This window comes from Sarcophilus harrisii, chromosome 6 (assembly GCF_902635505.1).
Source record: "Sarcophilus harrisii chromosome 6, mSarHar1.11, whole genome shotgun sequence".
NCBI lineage: Eukaryota > Metazoa > Chordata > Mammalia > Dasyuromorphia > Dasyuridae > Sarcophilus > Sarcophilus harrisii.
Genome location: NC_045431.1, coordinates 204,757,910 through 204,777,335, shown reverse-complemented (window position 1 = coordinate 204,777,335; position 19,426 = coordinate 204,757,910). Strand labels below are relative to the sequence as shown.

At 41.1% G+C, this 19,426-nt stretch overlaps 1 protein-coding gene across 9 annotated transcripts in view; it reads right to left on the bottom strand.

Moving 5' to 3' along the window:
• The window catches only part of MICAL2 (microtubule associated monooxygenase, calponin and LIM domain containing 2), a 296,098-nt gene that overhangs the window by 55,109 nt on the left and 221,563 nt on the right, over positions 1-19,426 (bottom strand). For all 9 annotated transcript variants that reach the window (XM_031944246.1, XM_031944245.1, XM_031944242.1 and 6 more), the window contains 3 exons: positions 17,249-17,323; positions 6,914-7,020; positions 46-1,381 (listed from right to left, as the gene is read on the bottom strand). In XM_031944246.1, the coding sequence (XP_031800106.1) occupies positions 46-1,381; positions 6,914-7,020; positions 17,249-17,323 (1,518 nt within the window). The remainder of the gene's footprint in view (positions 1-45; positions 1,382-6,913; positions 7,021-17,248; positions 17,324-19,426) is intronic.

Genomic DNA, 19,426 nt, shown 5'->3' with positions numbered 1-19,426 from the left:
TTAAATGATTGATATAGAAAATCTTGCTAGAAAGAACACACTTACTTGGGTTTTCTCCAGGGAAAGGAATATCTATTTGGCCTGAGGAGGACTTATTCCATAGCTGTGAAGACATCGTTGAAGGGTGGCAAATGTCCATTGCTCCTGGGTTACTAAAGATATTGCTGAGATCCTTTGATGTTCTCATTGTCCCCAGATTCTCGTTAGTTTTTTCTTTGAGTCTAAAGGAAGAAAAGAGACTGCTCTTCTTTGTCAGGGCATTGGACTGATCCAAAGGTCTCCCTAATAGCACCTCTTTCAATCTAACTTTGTCAGAGACATCTTCTATCTTGGCAGAGGGTAAGGTCATAGGTCTCTTCTGCCTACTGGGCAAACTGTGAGCCCGGGCAGCTCTATCTAAAAGGCTATGTGCCCCTGGCAGTGACGTAGTAGTATCATGTAGTGTAAAGGCCGAGTCGGTGCTCTCTTTCTCCTTCCCAGGTACCAGTAAAGAAGTGAGGTTGGGTTTCTGTACATCATGGTCTTTACTATAACTTGTTTTCCTTAAGTTTTGGGAGTGAACACTAAGGTGGGGGCCATTCAATGATGAATTGTCCATAGGTGCCTTTGGTCTGGAGTCACTGGTCTTCCTTCCACCTTCCGAGTTAGGGAGCAAGGGCTCCAAAGATCTCCTGATAGCATTTGCTATGAGGCGTAGAGGGGATTTGGGTCTGCGTACTGTCCACTCCCCTGTAGCCTTCAGTGCTGGGCCACAGGCTCCCTCTGAAGCACTTCTCTGGTCTGACAAGGCTTCCCTGGTTGGCCCAGGAAGGGATGCTAAGTCAGCCAATTTTGATGTTTCACCTCTTTCGTTACCTCCTGCACGCACTGGTTCTGGTCTCTCTTCTGCACCCAGGCTTAGATTCTCTGCATTAGCATCTTCCCAGTCCAGCAACTGAGACTTTTGTTCCTGAGTGAGGACCAACTTCTTTAAGCACTGTTTTTTCCCCTCAGCCAGTTTCAGTTGGTTGTCTTCTCTCCTACTTCCAATGCTTGTATTCCATTGGCCCTCCTTAGGAGATAAGGCTAGAGATGCCCAGCTCTTTGTCTCTACTCCAGTGTGATCTGGACCCTTCTGGGCACTCCGAGGTTCCCAAGGAATCGCTCTGGCTTTCCTATAGCCATTGGAACTCTTCACGCCAGCATCCCTTGGCTTATATGAGGAAGAAGAGTCTTCCTTAGGCATCCCCAAGGGATGGTTTTCCTCCTTTTGGAAATGATGAGGTACATAGAGAGGGATTTCCTTACACACCTCTCGAATGCGAACTCTTTCCTGAATGACTGGACTTTGGGGCTGGGAATGTCCTCTTGTGATCTCAAGAGAATTGATGGATGATGTCACCTAGAAGAAATCAACATAAAAACAATTATCACGCAATCCCTATAACTCATTATTTTTCTATAGTCATTCCTCTCCTTGACCATTCTCCAGGTATTTCTCTCACCAAACTCTTGAAGGTTGTGTTGGAATAGAGCCAAAACTACAGCTGGGGAAAAATCTTTTAGTAAGAGGAAATGAAACATCATGGAGATAGGATCCTGGCAGTAGTGACCAGTGGTAGTTGAACCCCATGTTCCTAGAATACCAAAAAGCAGTCATGGGGACAGATGATACCATGGGAACTCACTATTCTCCCATCACTGTAGATGTCAATGTCCTGGGACAAACCACATCTACTCTATGCTGGTTCCACCCCAGGAAATAGCCAGAGCAAGGTTGGAGATAAGTCTGTTCAGGATGCTTTCAGTGTGTCAGGTTTCATCTTAAAATACATTTCCTGTGACCCTGGGCAAGTCACTTAACCCCAATTGCTTCAGCAAAAGAAAAATAATAAAATTAAATAAAATACATTTCCTGAAGGCAGTAAGTAGGAGAATGAACATCAGACTTAGAATCTAAAGACCTGGGTTAGTAGACCCAAAATAATGATGAACATGGGAAAGTAATTTTATATCCTTGAAATTTAGTATGTTCATTTGTGAAATAAGTATTGCCAGTACTAATCTATGGGGTTATTATTGTTACCTGATTTATAATATTACAGAGTGGAAAGAGGACAGCTAGATGGTGCCATAGTGCATACAGTTCTGAGCTTGGAATCAGGAGGCCTCAATTTCCTGAGTTCAAATCCAATCTCAGATCCTTTGGAGCTGTGTGACCCTGGACAAGTCACTTAACCTGTTTGTCTCAGTTTCCACACATGTAAAATGAGCTGGAGAGGAAAATAGCAATTATTCCAATATCTTTACCAAGAAAATTCCAAATGGGATCATGAAGAGTTGGACATGATTGAAAAATGACTGAACTAAACAGAGTAGAAAGATGACTAGCTATCTAGTCAAAATATCAGTCTTTGAATCTCATTTCTGATGCTTACTACCTATTCAACTTTGGTTGCCTAAATCACTTAGCCTCTCTGGGCTTCAATTTCCTTATCTGGAAAAACACCAGGATTGGACTAGCTATCCTCTGAGGTCCTTCCATTCAATGACCCTATGATGATCAACTATAATCTTATTCTATTTGATGGTGTTCAGATAAAAATGATCATGGGGACAAGTCACCAACCTACTGTGATCCTTTTATGTTGAATGTTTTGCTGACTACTATGCTGGTGCAGAAAATTATTATTATTTAGTGCATCTGTCAATATCACCTTTGACTATTGGTTCAATTTTATCTCCAGATTCAAGCTCGTAGTCTTCCTCTATTTTTTCTTGTGCTCATTAAGAATTTTATAGTTGTCAAGTCTTAAATGATATTTTTATGTCATAGAAGAAAATTTCCAAGGTATGAAGGAGCTATTCGATAGTAGAACCATATAATTTCATGCCATCTTTGTGATTAAGTGATTAATAAAATGTATAAGTGTAACTCTTGATGTAAGACTTAAATTCACTTCTTTTCAGGAAAGATGATAATGGATTTTAAAGTTATGCAGAATCATAACCAGCTTGAACTATCTTTCTGGAAAATACCACAATTTATATAAACTATTCTTACTGTGATTATGTCGGTGCCATGTTTAAGAGAGCACTTTTGTATATTGACATCAAATGATCTAGTATTCCCATAGTTAGGTTTCTACAATAAATCTGTGGCACGTGTAGGTGTGCAGAATTGAGACAAAAGCTTTATAATCATCTGTAAAGGCTATGGAGTTTTGATGTGACATGTTCAATAATACCAATACCAAGTTGGCTTTTGCTGTTCTAAAACTTCTTAGCATTCTTTTTCCCCCCTCTTCTTTCCTTCCTTCCTTCCTTCCTTCCTTCCTTCCTTCCTTCCTTCCTTCCTTCCTTCCTTCCTCCCTCCCTCCCTCCCTCCCTCCCTCTTTCTTTCTTTCTTTCTTTCTTTCTTTCTTTCTTTCTTTCTTTCTTTCTTTCTTTCTTTCTTTCTTTCTTTCTTTCTTTCTTCCTTCCTTCCTTCCTTCCTTCCTTCCTTCCTTCCTTCCTTCCTTCCTTCCTTCCTTGCTTCCTTTTCTTGTTTTCTTTTTCTCTTTCTTTTCCTTCCTTCCTTCCTTCCTTCCTTCCATCCATCCCTTCTTCCATCCTTTCTTCTCTCTTTCTCATTCTCTCTCTCCTGTCTCTGTCTCTGTTTCTTCTCCCTCCCTCCTTCCCCTTCTCTCTTCTTTTCTCTTTTCTTCTCTTTTCTTTTCTTCTCTCTCTCTCTCTCTCTTTCTCTCTCTCTCTCTCCCTTCCTCCCTCCCTCATATGAACCACAATCATTTATATAAAATAGCTAATATATAACTGGCCTATATTTTGAGGAATAGTTGGTATTCTCATCTTTGGATAATATAAGTAATAATCTGTTCTATTAAGAAAGGTGGGATTAGACTCATGTCTGAAAGGAAGCTGCTAAAGTTTTTTTTTTTGCTAGAAATTCAAGTGCTGCTATGAAGTATTTGTATCAATAATTTGACCTTATCTGCCCCACCACTTTCTAGCTTTGCACAGAAGCTAGAGTTTCAGGCACTTTCCTTGACATAATAATTTCTGTTGTCCATTGTATTTATAGTACACAAGTTTTCTGTTTCATGCTTGATCCAACTTGCATATTCATCATTAGATTTCTTACAGCTGCATAGACAACCAGCATTTTCCCACATCCTCTATCTTTAGGAGTTCTCTTTTCTCTCTGATTTCTTTGCTTCTCACAATTCTGTAGTACAGTCTTTGATTGATGCTGAATTTGTTCTTTGCATTGTTTTGATTCCTTATATCACCTTTACTTTTCAGCATTTCCTTTAGTTATTGATTAACTTATTTGCTCTCATATACTTCCCCTCTATCCTGAGGTCTATTATACATGTGTCTTTTGGCTCTTTAATTAGACAATATGGCATTCAAGGTTGTTATTATTTTATCATTTTGCTTCACATACCAACTAGACATTGTTGTAATCTTCCAATGCCTTTACATGTCAATATCCTTTTCAGGGTAAGTCCATCATGATGATGTTGGACATCTGTCCCCAGGAATATCATTTAATAATTTCACCATGATTTTTATTATGGTCTTTACCATGGCAACAGTCACAGCAAATACTGTGGCATGTAATTTTGAACTATTTTATTATTTTTTTGTCAAATAATAGGTAAAATGCATTTGTTTATAAGGAAATAGGAAATATAGGCTTTTTTGAATGACTCTCTATTGGTATGATTGACCTGCTGGTTAGAGTTGTGCCATCAGACTCAGACAGAAATTTTCAAAATCTCATTCTAAGTGAGCCCATCACTTTAGACCTTTCAAGATAATAGCACCCAAGACTGTTCTCACTTAACTTAAACAGACCATTCTGCAGACCTCTATAAAGTAATTTGCTTAATGCAAATTTGCCTGTGGACATGGGGAAGAAAGGAAGGGAGGAAAAAGAGACAGAAAAAGGGCCTCTTGCCATGCTCTGATGATGAAGTGAGAGCAGGAAGAAGCACATACAAGTTGAGACTAGCCACGCTGGAGCATGATGGGACTGAGAGGAAGAACATTGGGGGCTAGACATAAACACAGGAGGAGAAAATAGGAGGACGGCAGGGACAGATACAAAATACGGGAGTAGACATACAGAACACAGACATGTGAGGGCAGGGCAGGAAGGGTGGAAAGGGGCAAAGGTTTGTTCCTTAGACAAGGAGGTCTCAATCCAAGTCTCCCATCAGGCAGTGGTCATCTCTTATGCCTCAGTTCTTCTATTGGAGAGATTTTCTTTTTTGGTGCTAGTGTACCCACTGGACACTGGGCAAAGTGCCCAGGAGCACAGAAAGACAGCCCAGTACTGCATAATAAAATTAACAGTGGAGTTTGTGGGGTTTTTTGAAATGTAGATTTCTTCCAAAATCCTTTATGTAAAGTCCAATTTATGTTAAGCAAGAACTGTCTGTGTTTTTGTCATCTATTTTTGATATTAGGTAGAACTAATTCCTGGAATTTAGGTTAAGTGAAGATTTTTAACGTCTTTGAATTCAACAGATTCCCTCTCTTTAGATATAAGTAATTCCTCAATTTCCAATCTTGTTTCATCAAACCTTGGCTTCGAAATTAAATTATTGCCCTGTATTGATCTGTGCATCTTTGTCATGTCCCTTGGACTTAAGGGTATCTTTGGCAATAATTATAATAATAATATGAAGCCTCTGGCTATGACTGATAAGTCTGATTTCCAAATTTTGTCACGATAGCTAACACCATCTTTCATTAAAAATGGCTAGCTGTGATACATCCAAAAATGATATAGACTCTAGTTATTGTTATTAATTTTTCTATAAATGCCTTATGTTTACAGGCAATGGTGATGCTGCTGCTGCTTCTGCTACTGCTAATGACAATTCTGGTAGTGGTGATGATGTCAGTGATAATGATTTGGTTCCTGGGAAGTTAGACAATTCTGACATCAGGCACACAGAGCTTTGAGCTGATGATAGGGGAAGACTCAAAGACAAGAAAAGAATAGGGCTCCTACCTGGGAAAACCTTACAATCTACTCTAAATATCAGAAGGAAATTTGATACATGAGAGAGAAAATAATTACCTTTCATTGGCCCTTTTTTAGATTTTCTACCAACTTACAAAATATTCCCAAGAAAAATAATTCTACTGCCCTCCTCCCTGGTGATGGCTTATCTGGAGGATTTTGCTCAAGTATGGTCACCATATTTTGGAAAGGATAATGATTAGCTAGTGGATATCCAGAAGAAAGCAATAAAGGACTTGAATCCTTGCCATGTGATATTTTTTGAAGCCTCTGAGTATGTTTAAGTTGGAGAGGAGAAGGATCAGGTTGAGGAGAGGTGGGGTATGATAGACAGTTTAACAAGGATGGTGGAAAGCTACTCTCTTCAGCTGAAGACTTGGAAGCAAGGGTATAGTCTACATGATCTTTTGCTATTCCTTTCAAACCTGATCCTGATCCTATAGGTATTTTCTTGATTTCTTTCCCTGAATTTGTCCCATTATTCAAAAAGTCACCATTTCTGGTCAGTGCTCAGCAACCCATACCATCTAGAAGTTTGGGGGTCTTTGATCATTTCAAAGGATAATTATCGCCCTTGACATCTGAAAGGAAGATTTAAAAAGTATCTTGTTGCATTATGGTTCCTATAAGAAAGAATGTTTTGTCTGAGATGCATCAGAGGAGACTTACCACAAGGATTATTGTCTTAAGACAATAATACTGGTGTCAACTTTGTGCATGTTTGGGGGTGGGGGTGGGTGGGCAGAGGAACTGAATAAAATGACTCAGATTTACACTAGTAATGAGTGTAGTGATTAACCCCTTATCTTCCCCCTTATTGTTCTGGGCTGTTTACTTTACCTGGACAGCAATGGAAGGCAAAGAATGGGTATTGCATAAACATCTCAGTGGTCATACCTGAGGCAGGGGCACATCACCAGAAGGATTCCCAGAACCAGAAGCTGAGGAAGAATATGGGTCTTTGGAAGATAGTATGGATTTCTTAACATTCAGTGATGTCAGATCTGTATAGGAAAGAATGATGTGTGTTAGAATAGCTCTACTAAAAAATAAATGAGAGAGTAAGAGTTTATCCCCAAGAAAGGGAGAGGAAAGAGGGAGGAGGAATGTCTAGTGGCAGGGACCAAGCTGGTCATCAGGCACATAGGACCCCTGCATCCCAATGGCTCAGAGATCCCCAATGTGGGGATCAAGGACCCAGATGTTACTAGATATTTGCCCATCTCCTGAAGTCTCTTATATTCTGAACTTCTATAATGAGAATGAACAGTAGAATCAGAAAGGTTTGATTAAATGTCTTATCAACATAAATATAACAAAGAAAAAAATAAATCTGTGGATTTGTTAGGATTGAGGGGGTTAGTTTATTAAACCACTTTGAAAACACCTCATGTCTTTTGACAGGATGCTGAAATAAAAATTTTTTCCCCCAGAATGCAGGGAACATAGACAAAAAGCAATGGTAACCACAGGTTGAAGGTGTTTGCTGCCAGTCCAATCTAAGCAGGTCTATGGGAGAACAGGGAGTGTGAAAATGAACACAATGGTGGAGTAGGGGAGAGGGGGAGGAGGGAGGCGGGAGGCAAAGCCCCTCTCCAAGCAGGGGGGAGGGGGAAGGGGCTGACCGCCTAGGGGAGGGGTTGTTCCCATAGGACTAGCCCAGTAAGCCAGGGCTACAGCCCCAGAACTGGGAAGAGGCAGGACTCCTAATGGAAACTATCATTCAAAAGTAGCACAAAGAGGAAGTTAATTTGTCATTAATTTAGTCATTAGGGAATTTTAAATGACCTGAATGACAGTTGCTTCATACCCGTAGTCTCATTAGTTTGTGTTCTCTCCCTCAATCTCCCCCCCCCCCCCACCTCCCTTCCCAGGCACTCAGTTGAATGAGCATTCCGTTTCTCTTCAGTCTCTGTCTCTGTCTCCTCTTTTTCTTCCTCATCCTCCTCTCTGTGTCTCTTTCTCTCCCTCTTTCCTGTCTTTCTCTATCCTTCTCCATCTCACTTTCTGTCTGACTCATTATTTGTGTCACACTGTGAATCTCCTTCTCTCTTTCTTCCCCGTCTGTTTCTCTGTGTGCACACATGTGTCTGTCTGTCTGTCTCTCTCTGTGTCTCTCTCAAGTACAAACACATTTTTTTTCCTCTAGCTCCCTCTCCCTGTCTCACTTTCTCTGTCTCATTATCTGTCACCCTGTGTCTCTGCTTCCCCCCCCCCCCCCCGTCTTGTGTGTGTGTCTGTCTCTCTCTGTCTGTCTTTCTCTCACACACATTTTTGTTGTTATTTTTCTCTCTCACCATTTCCCTATCCCTGTCTCACTTTCTCTGTATCATTATCTGTTACACTGTCTCTGTCTCTCTTTTTCTTGTGTATGTCTGTCTTTCTCTGTATCTCTGTCTGTCTGTCTCTCATACATATTTTTTCTTGTTATTTCTTTTTCTCACCATCTCCCTATTTCTGTCTTTCTGTCTCTCTCTCTCTCTCTCTCTCTCTCTCTCTCTCTCTCACACACACACACACACACACACACTTTTTCCTCAGTTATTTTTTCTCTCATTCTTTCCCATCCATCTCCCCGTCATTTTCTCCCCAACACCTGATCTCCCTCATTCTCTAGGACACCCTCTCTCCCCTGCTCATTTTTTCTCTTACAGGTTTGTATGTCTCTTCCACACTCATTTCATTCTCTCTCACTCAAAGAAGTAGCCCATTATCTGCCCTGTATATGAGATTCACACATGTGAATCCTTCAGAGGAGGGCTGTCCGCTTTTTGACTGGGGACGGTGGGGGCAAATCCAGGTGATTTCAGTCTTTTTCTGCAATTGTCTTACAGCCTTCCAGAGATGGGAGAGGGAGGAGGCTGGAAGGTGAGTAAAGAGACAGTGGCCTTGTACAAGGCACTGTGGGCCCCCTCTCTTGGGGAGGACTCCTCCTGCCCACCCCCTCCTGGTCTCCCCAACAGCTGTGGGGGTGGAGGCTGGCCACCCACTCCACCCAGGCCTCCTGCCCAGTCTGCATTTGAATGTGTTCTGACCTAAAAAGGCAATTGGACCAATTCCTCCCGCACACTAAGATTTATGAATCAATTGTTATTGCTCTTCCTGCCTACAGCCCCAGGCACTTGCCAGGGCCCTCCTCCTCCTCCTCTCTTTCCACCCTCCTTCTTCTCCCACAGGGAAGACTCTTGACAATACTGGGGCTGCTGTCTCTGCTTGCCTTCTCTACTCTCCCCAAGGAGGGAATAGCAGGTAAGAGTCCAACTCCCAGAAGCCTCTGTCAAGGACCCCCTTCTACAATCCATCCTCCTGCCTCTGCTTCAGGGGGTATCTTAACATAGGAGGATGGTGAGTGAGGGGAGTGAAAAGAGTCATAGACTAGGGTCAGAAATTAGGGTTAAAGCATTCCAATTCTGGCCCATATGAGTCACAGGAGGACAGGATTTAAAGCTGGAAAGAAATGAATGATTAAATAAAAAGTGTTTATTTAGGGCTTACTCTGCACCAAGTACCAAGCTAAGTGCTAGGGATATAAATACAAAAATAAGACTGTCTTTGGTCTCCCAGAGCTTACATTTATCATTTTTTATTAAAACTTTTTTTTTCAAAATATATGCATGGATGATTTTCAACCTTCACCCTTGTAAAACCTTGTGTTTCAACTTTTTCCCTTCCATCCTCCCACCCCATCCCCTAGATGGCAAGTATTCCAATATATGTTAAACATGTGCAATTCTTCTATACAGATTTATACAATTATCTTGCTACACAGATCAAAAAGGGAAAAAAAAATGAGAAAGAAAACAAAATGTAAGCAAATGACAAAAAAGGTGAAAATACTATGTTGTGATTCACACTCAGTTCCCAAAATCCTCTCTCTGCCTAACTTCAGTCCCAGGTTGCCTGTTTGGGTCCCTGATCCTTTGAGGAGGAGTGTTTTTTAAAATCCCCATTTTATAGATGAGGAAAAGAAGGCAGAATGAGGTTAAAATAACTTTATTCAGAGTCACCAATGTAGGAAGTATCAGAGATGGGGTTGTCCTGACTCCAAGGTTGGCAACCTATCCACTGATGTTTAGTCAATTTTAAGTCCATTTTCTCTGGTCCTCTCTTTGATGTTGCTTCAACCACTCCCTCAATCAGATCTAAGCCCTTTAACCTGTAGGGACATCATCTTGCCCCTGCCCCATTTCCCTGTCCCTCTCTTCCTTTCCTATCCCTGTCCCCATATCTCCCCCTTCCCCATCAAAGTTTCACAGACCAGCAGAAAATCAAGAGAGGGCAGAGGTCATCTAAGTCCAAATTTCTCTTTTTACAAACAGGGAAACTGAGTATCAGAGATTGAAAAGCCAATTAGTATCTGTCTGTCAGACTTCAATCCAGGCTTTTTGATTTCAAGTTCCACACACTCTCCACTACATTATGCTCTGTGGGAATGGGTTATTCAGCAAAGTCTCCACTGGGTAGAGAAGCCATCCTATTCACAAGTAACTTTGGGATGCTCCCCGCACTGGCTAGGCCCTATGTTTTTTCCTTCTTCCTTTCTGCTCCTTCTCTTCCTCCTTTCCCTCCTCCTCTCTCCCCCTGTATATGTATGGGTATATATATGTGTATGTGTGTGTGTATGTGTGTATATTATATGTATATATATGCATATGTATTTATTTACTCTATACTTTTACTATAACTTACATACCCATATCTAAGTACTGTGTGGTATTCCCTCTACCTCAATAAATTTTTAGAGGAGGAAGGGCAGAGACTATTTCGTTTTTATCTCTGTGTCTCTGGCACTTTACAGTGCCTGGTACATTAAAAAATGCTTATTGAACAAATGAAGCTCACTTTTCTAAAATACTTTACATTTATGACATGACTTCCTTTAGCTTTATCCAGTGAGAACGTTGGCCCCATTTGACAAATGAGGAAAACTGAGGTTCAGAAGTGGGTAAGGTGACTTGCCACCTCTGAAGGGGCTACATTTCTAGGAATAATGGGCCAGTGCTGTGGGCAAAAGTTCCTCTGGTAAGCAGACCAAGCCTCCTCCTGTCAGTTCCCAAAGGAGGTCCCTCAAATGTCCACTATCTGTTCTCTCTTTCCTGCTTGATAGGTGAAGTGTTCCCTTTCTGAGCCTTAAGACTTTTTTTGGACTTTTTTTCAACCACTGTAGGCAACTGCTCTTGATCCCTCCATTTCTGTGGGCACACCCTCCCCCCCAATCTAGGGGTCCCTGCCCTCCTCCCTCTCTCCAATGCCCCTCTCTCTGCTCCGGGGTCTCCACTGGTCATGGGATAAGTCCCAGTCTTCAGCAGGTTCTCTGATGACTTGGTCCATGACCCAGAAGGAGCTGCCCTGTCCTTGGCCCGCTCTGTTCCACCCCTCCCTTTTCCTCCCATCCTCCTTCTCCCAGAGGAAGCCAAGTCCTGCCTCCCGCCCTACGCCAACTTTCCAACGCAGCTCCAGCCTCCCAAAGCCTCAGAGCTGTCCCTGTTGGAGCCATCGGAAACATCTTTCTGAAGCCTTGGAGCTCCCTCTGGAGGCCACCCTGAGAGCTCCAGGCAGCTCCTCCAAAGCCCCAGACTGACCGGCCAGAGCCCATTCTCTGGGCTCCCAAAGCTGACCTGGGTGGAAGAGCCTTCAACTTCTGGCTCCTCCCTTCCCGGCTCCCCATCTTCCTCCCTTCCTCTTTTCCTGGCTGACCCCCATGCCCAGTGGGACTGTGTCCCCAGGCTTTCTCATGGAATATCTCCCCAATGGCAACTGCTTTCTTCCTCTCATCTTAGAGGGAGCTCACATAAAAACCATTATCCTTTTTTTGCCGAGGCAATTGGGGTTAAGTGACTTGCCCAGGGTCATACAGCTAAGAAGTGTTAACTGTTTGAGACCAGATTTGAGCTCAAGTCTTTCAAGTGTTCTATCCATTCTGCCATCCAGCCACTCCCAAACCATTATTACTTGGCATTTCATAGACTAAATGACCAGAAGGAACTTTAATGACCTAACTCCCTACTAGATCAAAAATCCCTCCCACTCTTCAAGTGCCTTTAACAAATAAGAAGGAAAAGCTCAATTTAAGGAGAACTTGCCATCTCTGTTCCCCAAAACAGGCCATTTCACGAAGTCTTTCCCCCAGCTTGGGACCCAAATTTTCTTCCCTGTAAGTTCTGCCTTCTGGAGCCAAGAACAACCACCTAATTTTTTGCTCCACATGACAGCCCTGCCAGTGTCTGAAGCCTCCTAGCCCCATCACCAGGGGCCAGAGGCCCTGCTAACTCCAACCCATCCTCATGTAACATTAACTAGAAACATCACACCATCCTCCTCTGAATGGCTCAATTTGTCAGTATCCCCCCTAAAACCTGATGCTCAGAACTGAGTCCCATTCTTCAGATAGGGTCTGATTGAGGTAGAGTATAACAGAGTGATGTGTGCTACTTGTCTTTCTTTAAAAAAAAAAAAGAATATATATTTATTGATAAGTTTTGTTTTTACATTGCCTGAATTTCCCTACTCCTTTCTCCTTGTCTCTTAGTACAGCCTAAGAATAGACTCTCTTTGGGGCTATTAGATTGTTAGTTCATTTGGGGTAGGAACTGTCTTTTGACTTTTTTTTTTTGTATCCCCATTGCTCAATACAGTGCCTGGCACATTGCTGTTTAGTTGTTTTTCAGTTTGACTTTTCATGATCCTATTTTGGGTTTTCTTGGCAAAGATACTAGAATGGCTTGCCATTTTCTTCTTCAGATCATTTTACAGATGAGGAAACTGAGGCAAACAGGACTAAGTGACTCGTCCAGGATCATACAATTAGTGTCTGAGGCCAGATTTGAACTCAGAAAGATACATAATAGAAATTATGTTTGGGTTGACTTTTCATACTATTGGCTTAATAAATGTTATTAAACTGAAGCTCTACTAAATCCTCTGATCTTCGTAGTACAAATTTTAAATTAAAAATAATGTTAAATATATTTCTACTATGTTTAACATATATTGGATTACTTGCCATCTAGAGGAGGGGGGATAGGAAAAGGGGGGAAATTTGGAGGTTTTGCAAGGGTTAATGTCAAAGAATTATCCATGTATATGTTCTGAAAAATAAAAAGCTTTAATAAAAAAGTAATGTTCATAAAAATAGCTTAATAGCTTGAAGTCTACCAAATCCTCCAGATCTTTTGTTTTTTAATATATGTTGGGGAGCAGCTAGATAGTGCAGTGGATAGGGTACCAGCCCTGAAGCCAGGAGGACCTGGGTTCAAATCTGACCTCAAACACTTAACACTTCCTTGTAATGGGCTGAGGCTTGAGTTGATGCACTGAGGTCCCAAGTACATGAGGCTAAATAGTAATTAGATTATACTTTAATATACATTAATATACATGATTGTATACATGATATACATTTAATATACATTAATATACATGATTGGATAAAGAATGGCCCCCGTCCACTCTCTGTGCAAGTCCTGATGTGTTGTATAGGAAATGACGATTTTGGTGGGTGGAGACAGAGAGACAGGAAGAGAAGCTGGGGGAGATTGAGCCTGGCTACCATACTCCTAGCTGCTGGTCGGGTGGCTGCTGGTCTAGCTAGCTTCTTGACTCAGCTGCACACATTGCTATTACCCTTTCTCTTCCACTTCCGATCTTTCTTCACTGAGAATAAAGACTGACGACTTTCCCCTAACCTGAATTCCTGACTCCGGCTGATTTTAAAATACACGGTCTTCACACTTCCTAGCTATGTGACCCTGGGCAAGTCACTTAACCCCAATTGCCTCAGCAAAGTATATATATATATATATATATATATATATATATATATATATATATATATATATATATATACACTGGTAAAATTATATGTTGGGATCCCTAGGACATGATGGCAATCTCTTTGGCTTTCTTTGTAGGAGCTTAAGTTAACAAAGCCCTGATCAATTCCCTGCCCTACTTCTGTCCTGTTTTACTTACAACCATTCTGTGTAAGCATCATCCCACATTATTGAATGATTCATCAATTAACAGATGTTTATAAAGCACCCAACGATGCCAACCCCATCTTGAGACATCAAGGTTTCGATTTGGGATCAGACGATCTGAATTTCAATCCAAGCTTGGCTACTGGGTCACCTACAACCCTGAGTATCAGTTTTCTTATCTGTAAAATGAGAGAAGCCGGACTTTCCAGAATTAAATTTACAATCGTATGATTGTTTATCTCACCGAGCAGCTGCTCTGTTTCCTTCTGGAAGGTTTAAGACACCTACTGCTTGACCATTGTATGGCAACTTGAGAGTCCCAGACCATCTGTGTCTGCCTGTCTGTCTCTTTGCCTCCCACACACATACTTGAAGTCTAAACGCGCATCCTGTCTCTTCTGACCTATACTCAACCCTTTCCTCCCTCTGACTGCTCTATAACACCATCCCAAGATGGTAACTCAGATCATGGAGAGCAAACATCCCCAGAGAAAGGCTCCTCCTAATTCCACTGAATAACAGTAACTATTCAGGTACCTCCAAAGTCCCGAACATGTTGCGTTTGGAGTAGGTCATGTGAGATTTGTCTCCCAAGATTAAACCGATCGTTTCTGTTCTGAAATTCAAGTCATTGCACCTCTTCGCAAGAGTAACATTTAAGTTACTCTTTAGGTTATGCAAAGACTAACAAGTAACATTTGTTCCCGCTTCTTTTACCCACAATTCCGTGAATTACTTTAGGTATCACTCCCATTTTATAGATGGATTGATCAGCAAAGATTTATAAAATATCTACTTGCCAGGTACTTCAGTACATATACAAATACAAAAATAAAGGCCCCTGCCCTCAAGAAGCTTACCCTCTACTGATCATAAGAATATAGGATTTTAGACTGTGAAAAGATCTCAATGAGTACAGTAGGGATGTTAGAGTAGACTGAATTTGAAGTCGGAAAACTATTCACTCTCTGAGTGACTATATGACCATTCCTCTGGGTCTCATTTTTTTTACAATCTTAATTTTTATTTATTTTAATCAGAATGGTATAAAGAACAACAGAGATTTATAATTCTAACTTGCCTCTCATTTCTTGCCACCATGGTAGTAGGGAATGGGAAATACATTTTTAGATGTGATTAGTGGGTTGCTTTGTTTTGTTTAAATTCAGGAATTTGTTATAAGAAAATGCATTGTTGAGATATGATGATAATATAAAAATGCATTAATGAAATTTTTTTGATAAAAAAAATCAAACTAGGAGGCAGAAGGCTTGGGTTCTAGTCCTGACACTGTCACAGACTGTCTCTATGATTTGTCATCTCTTTGAATTTCTTTAAATGCAGGAATTTGTTGCAAGAAAATGGGTGGTTGAGATGTGATGATAACATTTTAAAAAGGCATTAATGGAACTTAAAAAAAAATCACCAATCTGGGAGGCAGGTGGTTTGGGTTCTAGTTCTGACATTGTCACAGATTGCCTCTATGATTTTGTCACCTCTTTGAATTTCTATTCTCCCTTTATGAAAGAAGGGTTGATCTAGATATTTAAGAATCCTTCTGAAATCTCTGATTCTCAACATGAAACATTTATCTTATATCCCAAAGCACTCTTAGGAGGGTGAGGTGGGGCCCCACCAACACAAAATGCTGGTACTCCAGTCCTATGAGGCAACTGTTCTGGCCACTGAGCTCCAGGAAGCCTAAAGGGCAGGATGGGGCCGTCCCCTCTCTGCTGGTCTGTTGCCCAATCTCACTTTGGGACAACAGTTGCCATTTGTTCTGGCTCAGGTTCTCAGGCTGGAGTGGGTGGAAAAGTCAGAACACAAGTGGGTGTCAAAACACTTGGAGAGAGAGAGGGGGGTCTGTGTGACTAGTGACCCTTGAAGGCTGGTGTGGGAAGGGGGTCATTGCTGACAGTGCTGTATGACTCATCCCTCCCGCCTTGCCTCCTCCCTCCTGCTTCCATGAACAACTCAGGGACTTGGGATGGAAGAAAAAAACAATTTTGTTCCTTAGGGATTTTTTCCTTTGTTTTTTTTTTTTTTTTTTTTTTTTTTTTTTTTTTTTTAGGTGGGATATGGGGAGTGGGAAGAGCCTTGTGGTAATCTCGGTTATGTCATTTCTGTTCTAATCTAACGATCCTACAGGTAATGAGGAGGCCAGACTGCCCCTAGGAGGTAGACTTAGGAATTTTGGCTCATAGAGTCGATCTTGGAGGTCACTTAGTCTAAACCTCTCATTCTATAAATGGGGAAACTGGGGCGTCTCCAGAAAACATTGCTGGCCTCTGAAGTACTACCTTCCCTCTACTTTATACCAGGGAGTAAGTTGGGTAGCTCTGTCTGCTTTCCTAATGCCCCAGTTGCTAATTCTGCCCTCCCCCAAAATTTGGTATTTATTTTTTTATATCTCTTAAAATAACTTATATGTATACGTGCTGCACCAGTTTAGTAAAAATACAAATTCCTTGAGGGTAATAATTCTCCGTCTCTCCATCTCTCTCTCTGTTTTTCTTTCTCTGTCTCTCTCGTCTGTGCCTCTTTGTCTCTCTGTCTCTGTCTCTCTTTTTATCCCTTTCTCTCTGTGTCTCTGTATTTTCTCTGTCTTTTCTTTCTCTGTCTCTGGTTTTCTGTTTCTGTCTCTCTCTTTTTCTATCTCTGGCTCTGTCTCTCTCTTGTCTTTCACCCAACACACAGTAGATGTCTAATAAATGCTTGCTGATTTGAATTTGGCTAAGTCTGTTTTTTAAAAAGAGGGCCAATGAGGACTTGAATCTTAGAAGAAGCACTGAAGTATCATGGTTTTGCATTGAAATAAATTAATTCGAATGTCTAAAGAAGTTTGGTTGTATGTACTATCCATGTTGAATTTCTATTATTAAATAACATGTTTAAAGGAGCCCAAATTCTGCTCATTTTCATACAATTTGCATAAACTTACATGAAGTTATGTCACCCCAGTCCTTGCTTCCCTCCATTCTCAAGGATGCAGCCCCAAGGCAGTGATTTTCTTTGAGGGATGCACGGGGGTAGGGGATAGCAAGTGAAGAGGGAATGTTTCCAGAGCCAGGGCAGGTTTGATTCCCCATCTGGCCTTGCACAGACACAAAGAAAATCATCCCCCCAAACCACCCCCAGCCCCTTCCTTCTGTCCTCAGTCTCTAAGGAGAGGAAGGGGATGGGAAATGAGGCAGTTAGTCTTGAAGAATGAACAGAAAGTTGCCGCCACACTGGGTGACAGAGAATGACTTACTGGATTGGAATTTTCTTCTCCAGTTTTGGTGTTTGTTTGAAGCTGGATGCTGGAGGCTATGGGCCCGTTGCAGAGCTGTGGCAGGATAGGAAAAGGAAAGTCATTTAGTATCCAAGCAAAGGGTTCTTTCTCCTGATGCTCAGAAAAAAATATAGAAACTCTATCCCCTATGGTTTGGGTACAGATGTTAAGAGTTTAATGACATGGAACCCCACTTTTTCCCTCTGCCTTGGGACAGACTAGGGGGTACAATGTCTGGAACTAGGAAGATCTGAGTTCAGATATGAACACTTCTTAAGCTGTGTGACGTTGGGCAAATCACTTCACTCTCTACCTCAGTTTCCTCATCTGTAAAATGGAGATTATAATAGCATCTGCTTCCCAGAGTTGTTGTGAAGATCAAAGGAAATAATAAGTGTAAAGTACCTGGCACATAGAAAGTACTCTATAAATGTCATCTATTATTATCATTATCATCTGTCAACAAAGGGTCTCCTCTCACCTCTTCTAAATATGGACAATTCAATCCAATCATAGGATGATATCCACATCTACCTTCTTTGGAAAATGATTTGTTTCCAAAGCTACTCGTAAAGTTTTACCAAGCTAAAGGTTAGTTAGCGATGAACCACATATTTGGACAAGATCTTCAAATTCATCAGCTTGATCCCTGGATGGGAAACCCTCCAGTACACCCCTAACCAATCATCATTCAACATCTGCTTGAATAGCTCCAGTGACAAGGAACTCACTCTCTCTGAGTCCACCCATTCCAGAGTAGAACTCTGATTACCAGGAAGTTCTGGCTTATACTGAGCTAAAAATTGACAGCCTATAATAGTTAGGCAATTCTGGGCCAGGAGTTAAGGAAGATCTGAGTTAAAATACTTAGTAGATATGTGATCTGGAGCAAGTGAGTTTCTGTCTGCCTAAGTTTTATCAGCTATAAATAGGGATCATTACAGCACTTCCTTCACAGGGATTTTGTGAGAAGTGATGAGATAATATTTGTAAAGATCTTAGTGTATTGATTGGCATGCAGTAAGCGCTTAATACATGCTTATTTTCTTCCTTTCTCCTATAACTTTCATATATCGATTTTGGTTCTACTCTCTGGGATCATGTAGAATAAGTCCAATATGACAAATCTTTAAATATTTGCAGACTACTGTAATGTTTCCTTTCCCCAAAGCCTTCTCTTACCTAGATTAAACAACACTAGGTCCTTCACCTAATCCTCATAGGACATAATTTGTCGTCAAAGCCTTACTTTGGGATGCTCTAACATCCTTCATAAAATGTCTCTAGAACTAAACCCAGTTCTCTAAACGTGGACTGACAATGACCTAGAATAGCAGGCCTCTTGTCTGGACATTATGCCCCTTTCACCTATTAATGAAGTCTATGATCACAAGAGCATTTTGGGATGTCATAATAATACCTTAAGTTTTGTGAAGCACTTTCACACATATTATCCTATTTGATCTTTACAACAACCCTAGAAGGTCAATGCTATTATGATCCCCATTTTACAAATGAGGAAACTGAGGTGGACAGAGATAACTTGATTTTTCCAAGGTCACAAAGTCAGGAACTGTCTGAGGTCAATCTGAACTCAGACCTTCCTGGTTCCAGGCCCAGATCTCCATTCATTGTACTATTTAGCTGCTTAAGCTATTAACTCCCAGTCTACTAAAACCTCCAAGTCTTTTTTAGATGAAATGTCTTCTAGCTTCAGCTTGCCTATCCTGTATTGGTGTAGTTTATATTTTGAATCCATATGTAGGATTTTACATTTATTTATATTAAATTCCAAATTTGTACATTTTGATAAATTGCTTCAGCCTGTTGAGCCTTTCAGGTTCTAATTTTTTTTTCCTGAGGCAATTGGAGTTGAGTGACTTGCCCAGGGTCCCACAGCTAAGAAGTGTTAAGTGCCTGAGACCAGATTTGACTCAGGTCTTCCTGATTTCAGGGCCAGTTTTCTATCCACTGTGCCACCTAGCTTCCCCCTCCCTTTTTCTTTTTCTTTTTTCTTTTCTTTTCTTTTTCTTTTTTTTTTTTTAACAATACATGAGTTTTGTGTCATGTACAAATCTGAGACATTAAAAAAAAGTATGAATAGATCAGAAGCAAACACAACTATTGGAAACATTCTCTCCCTATCCAAGGGTGGTA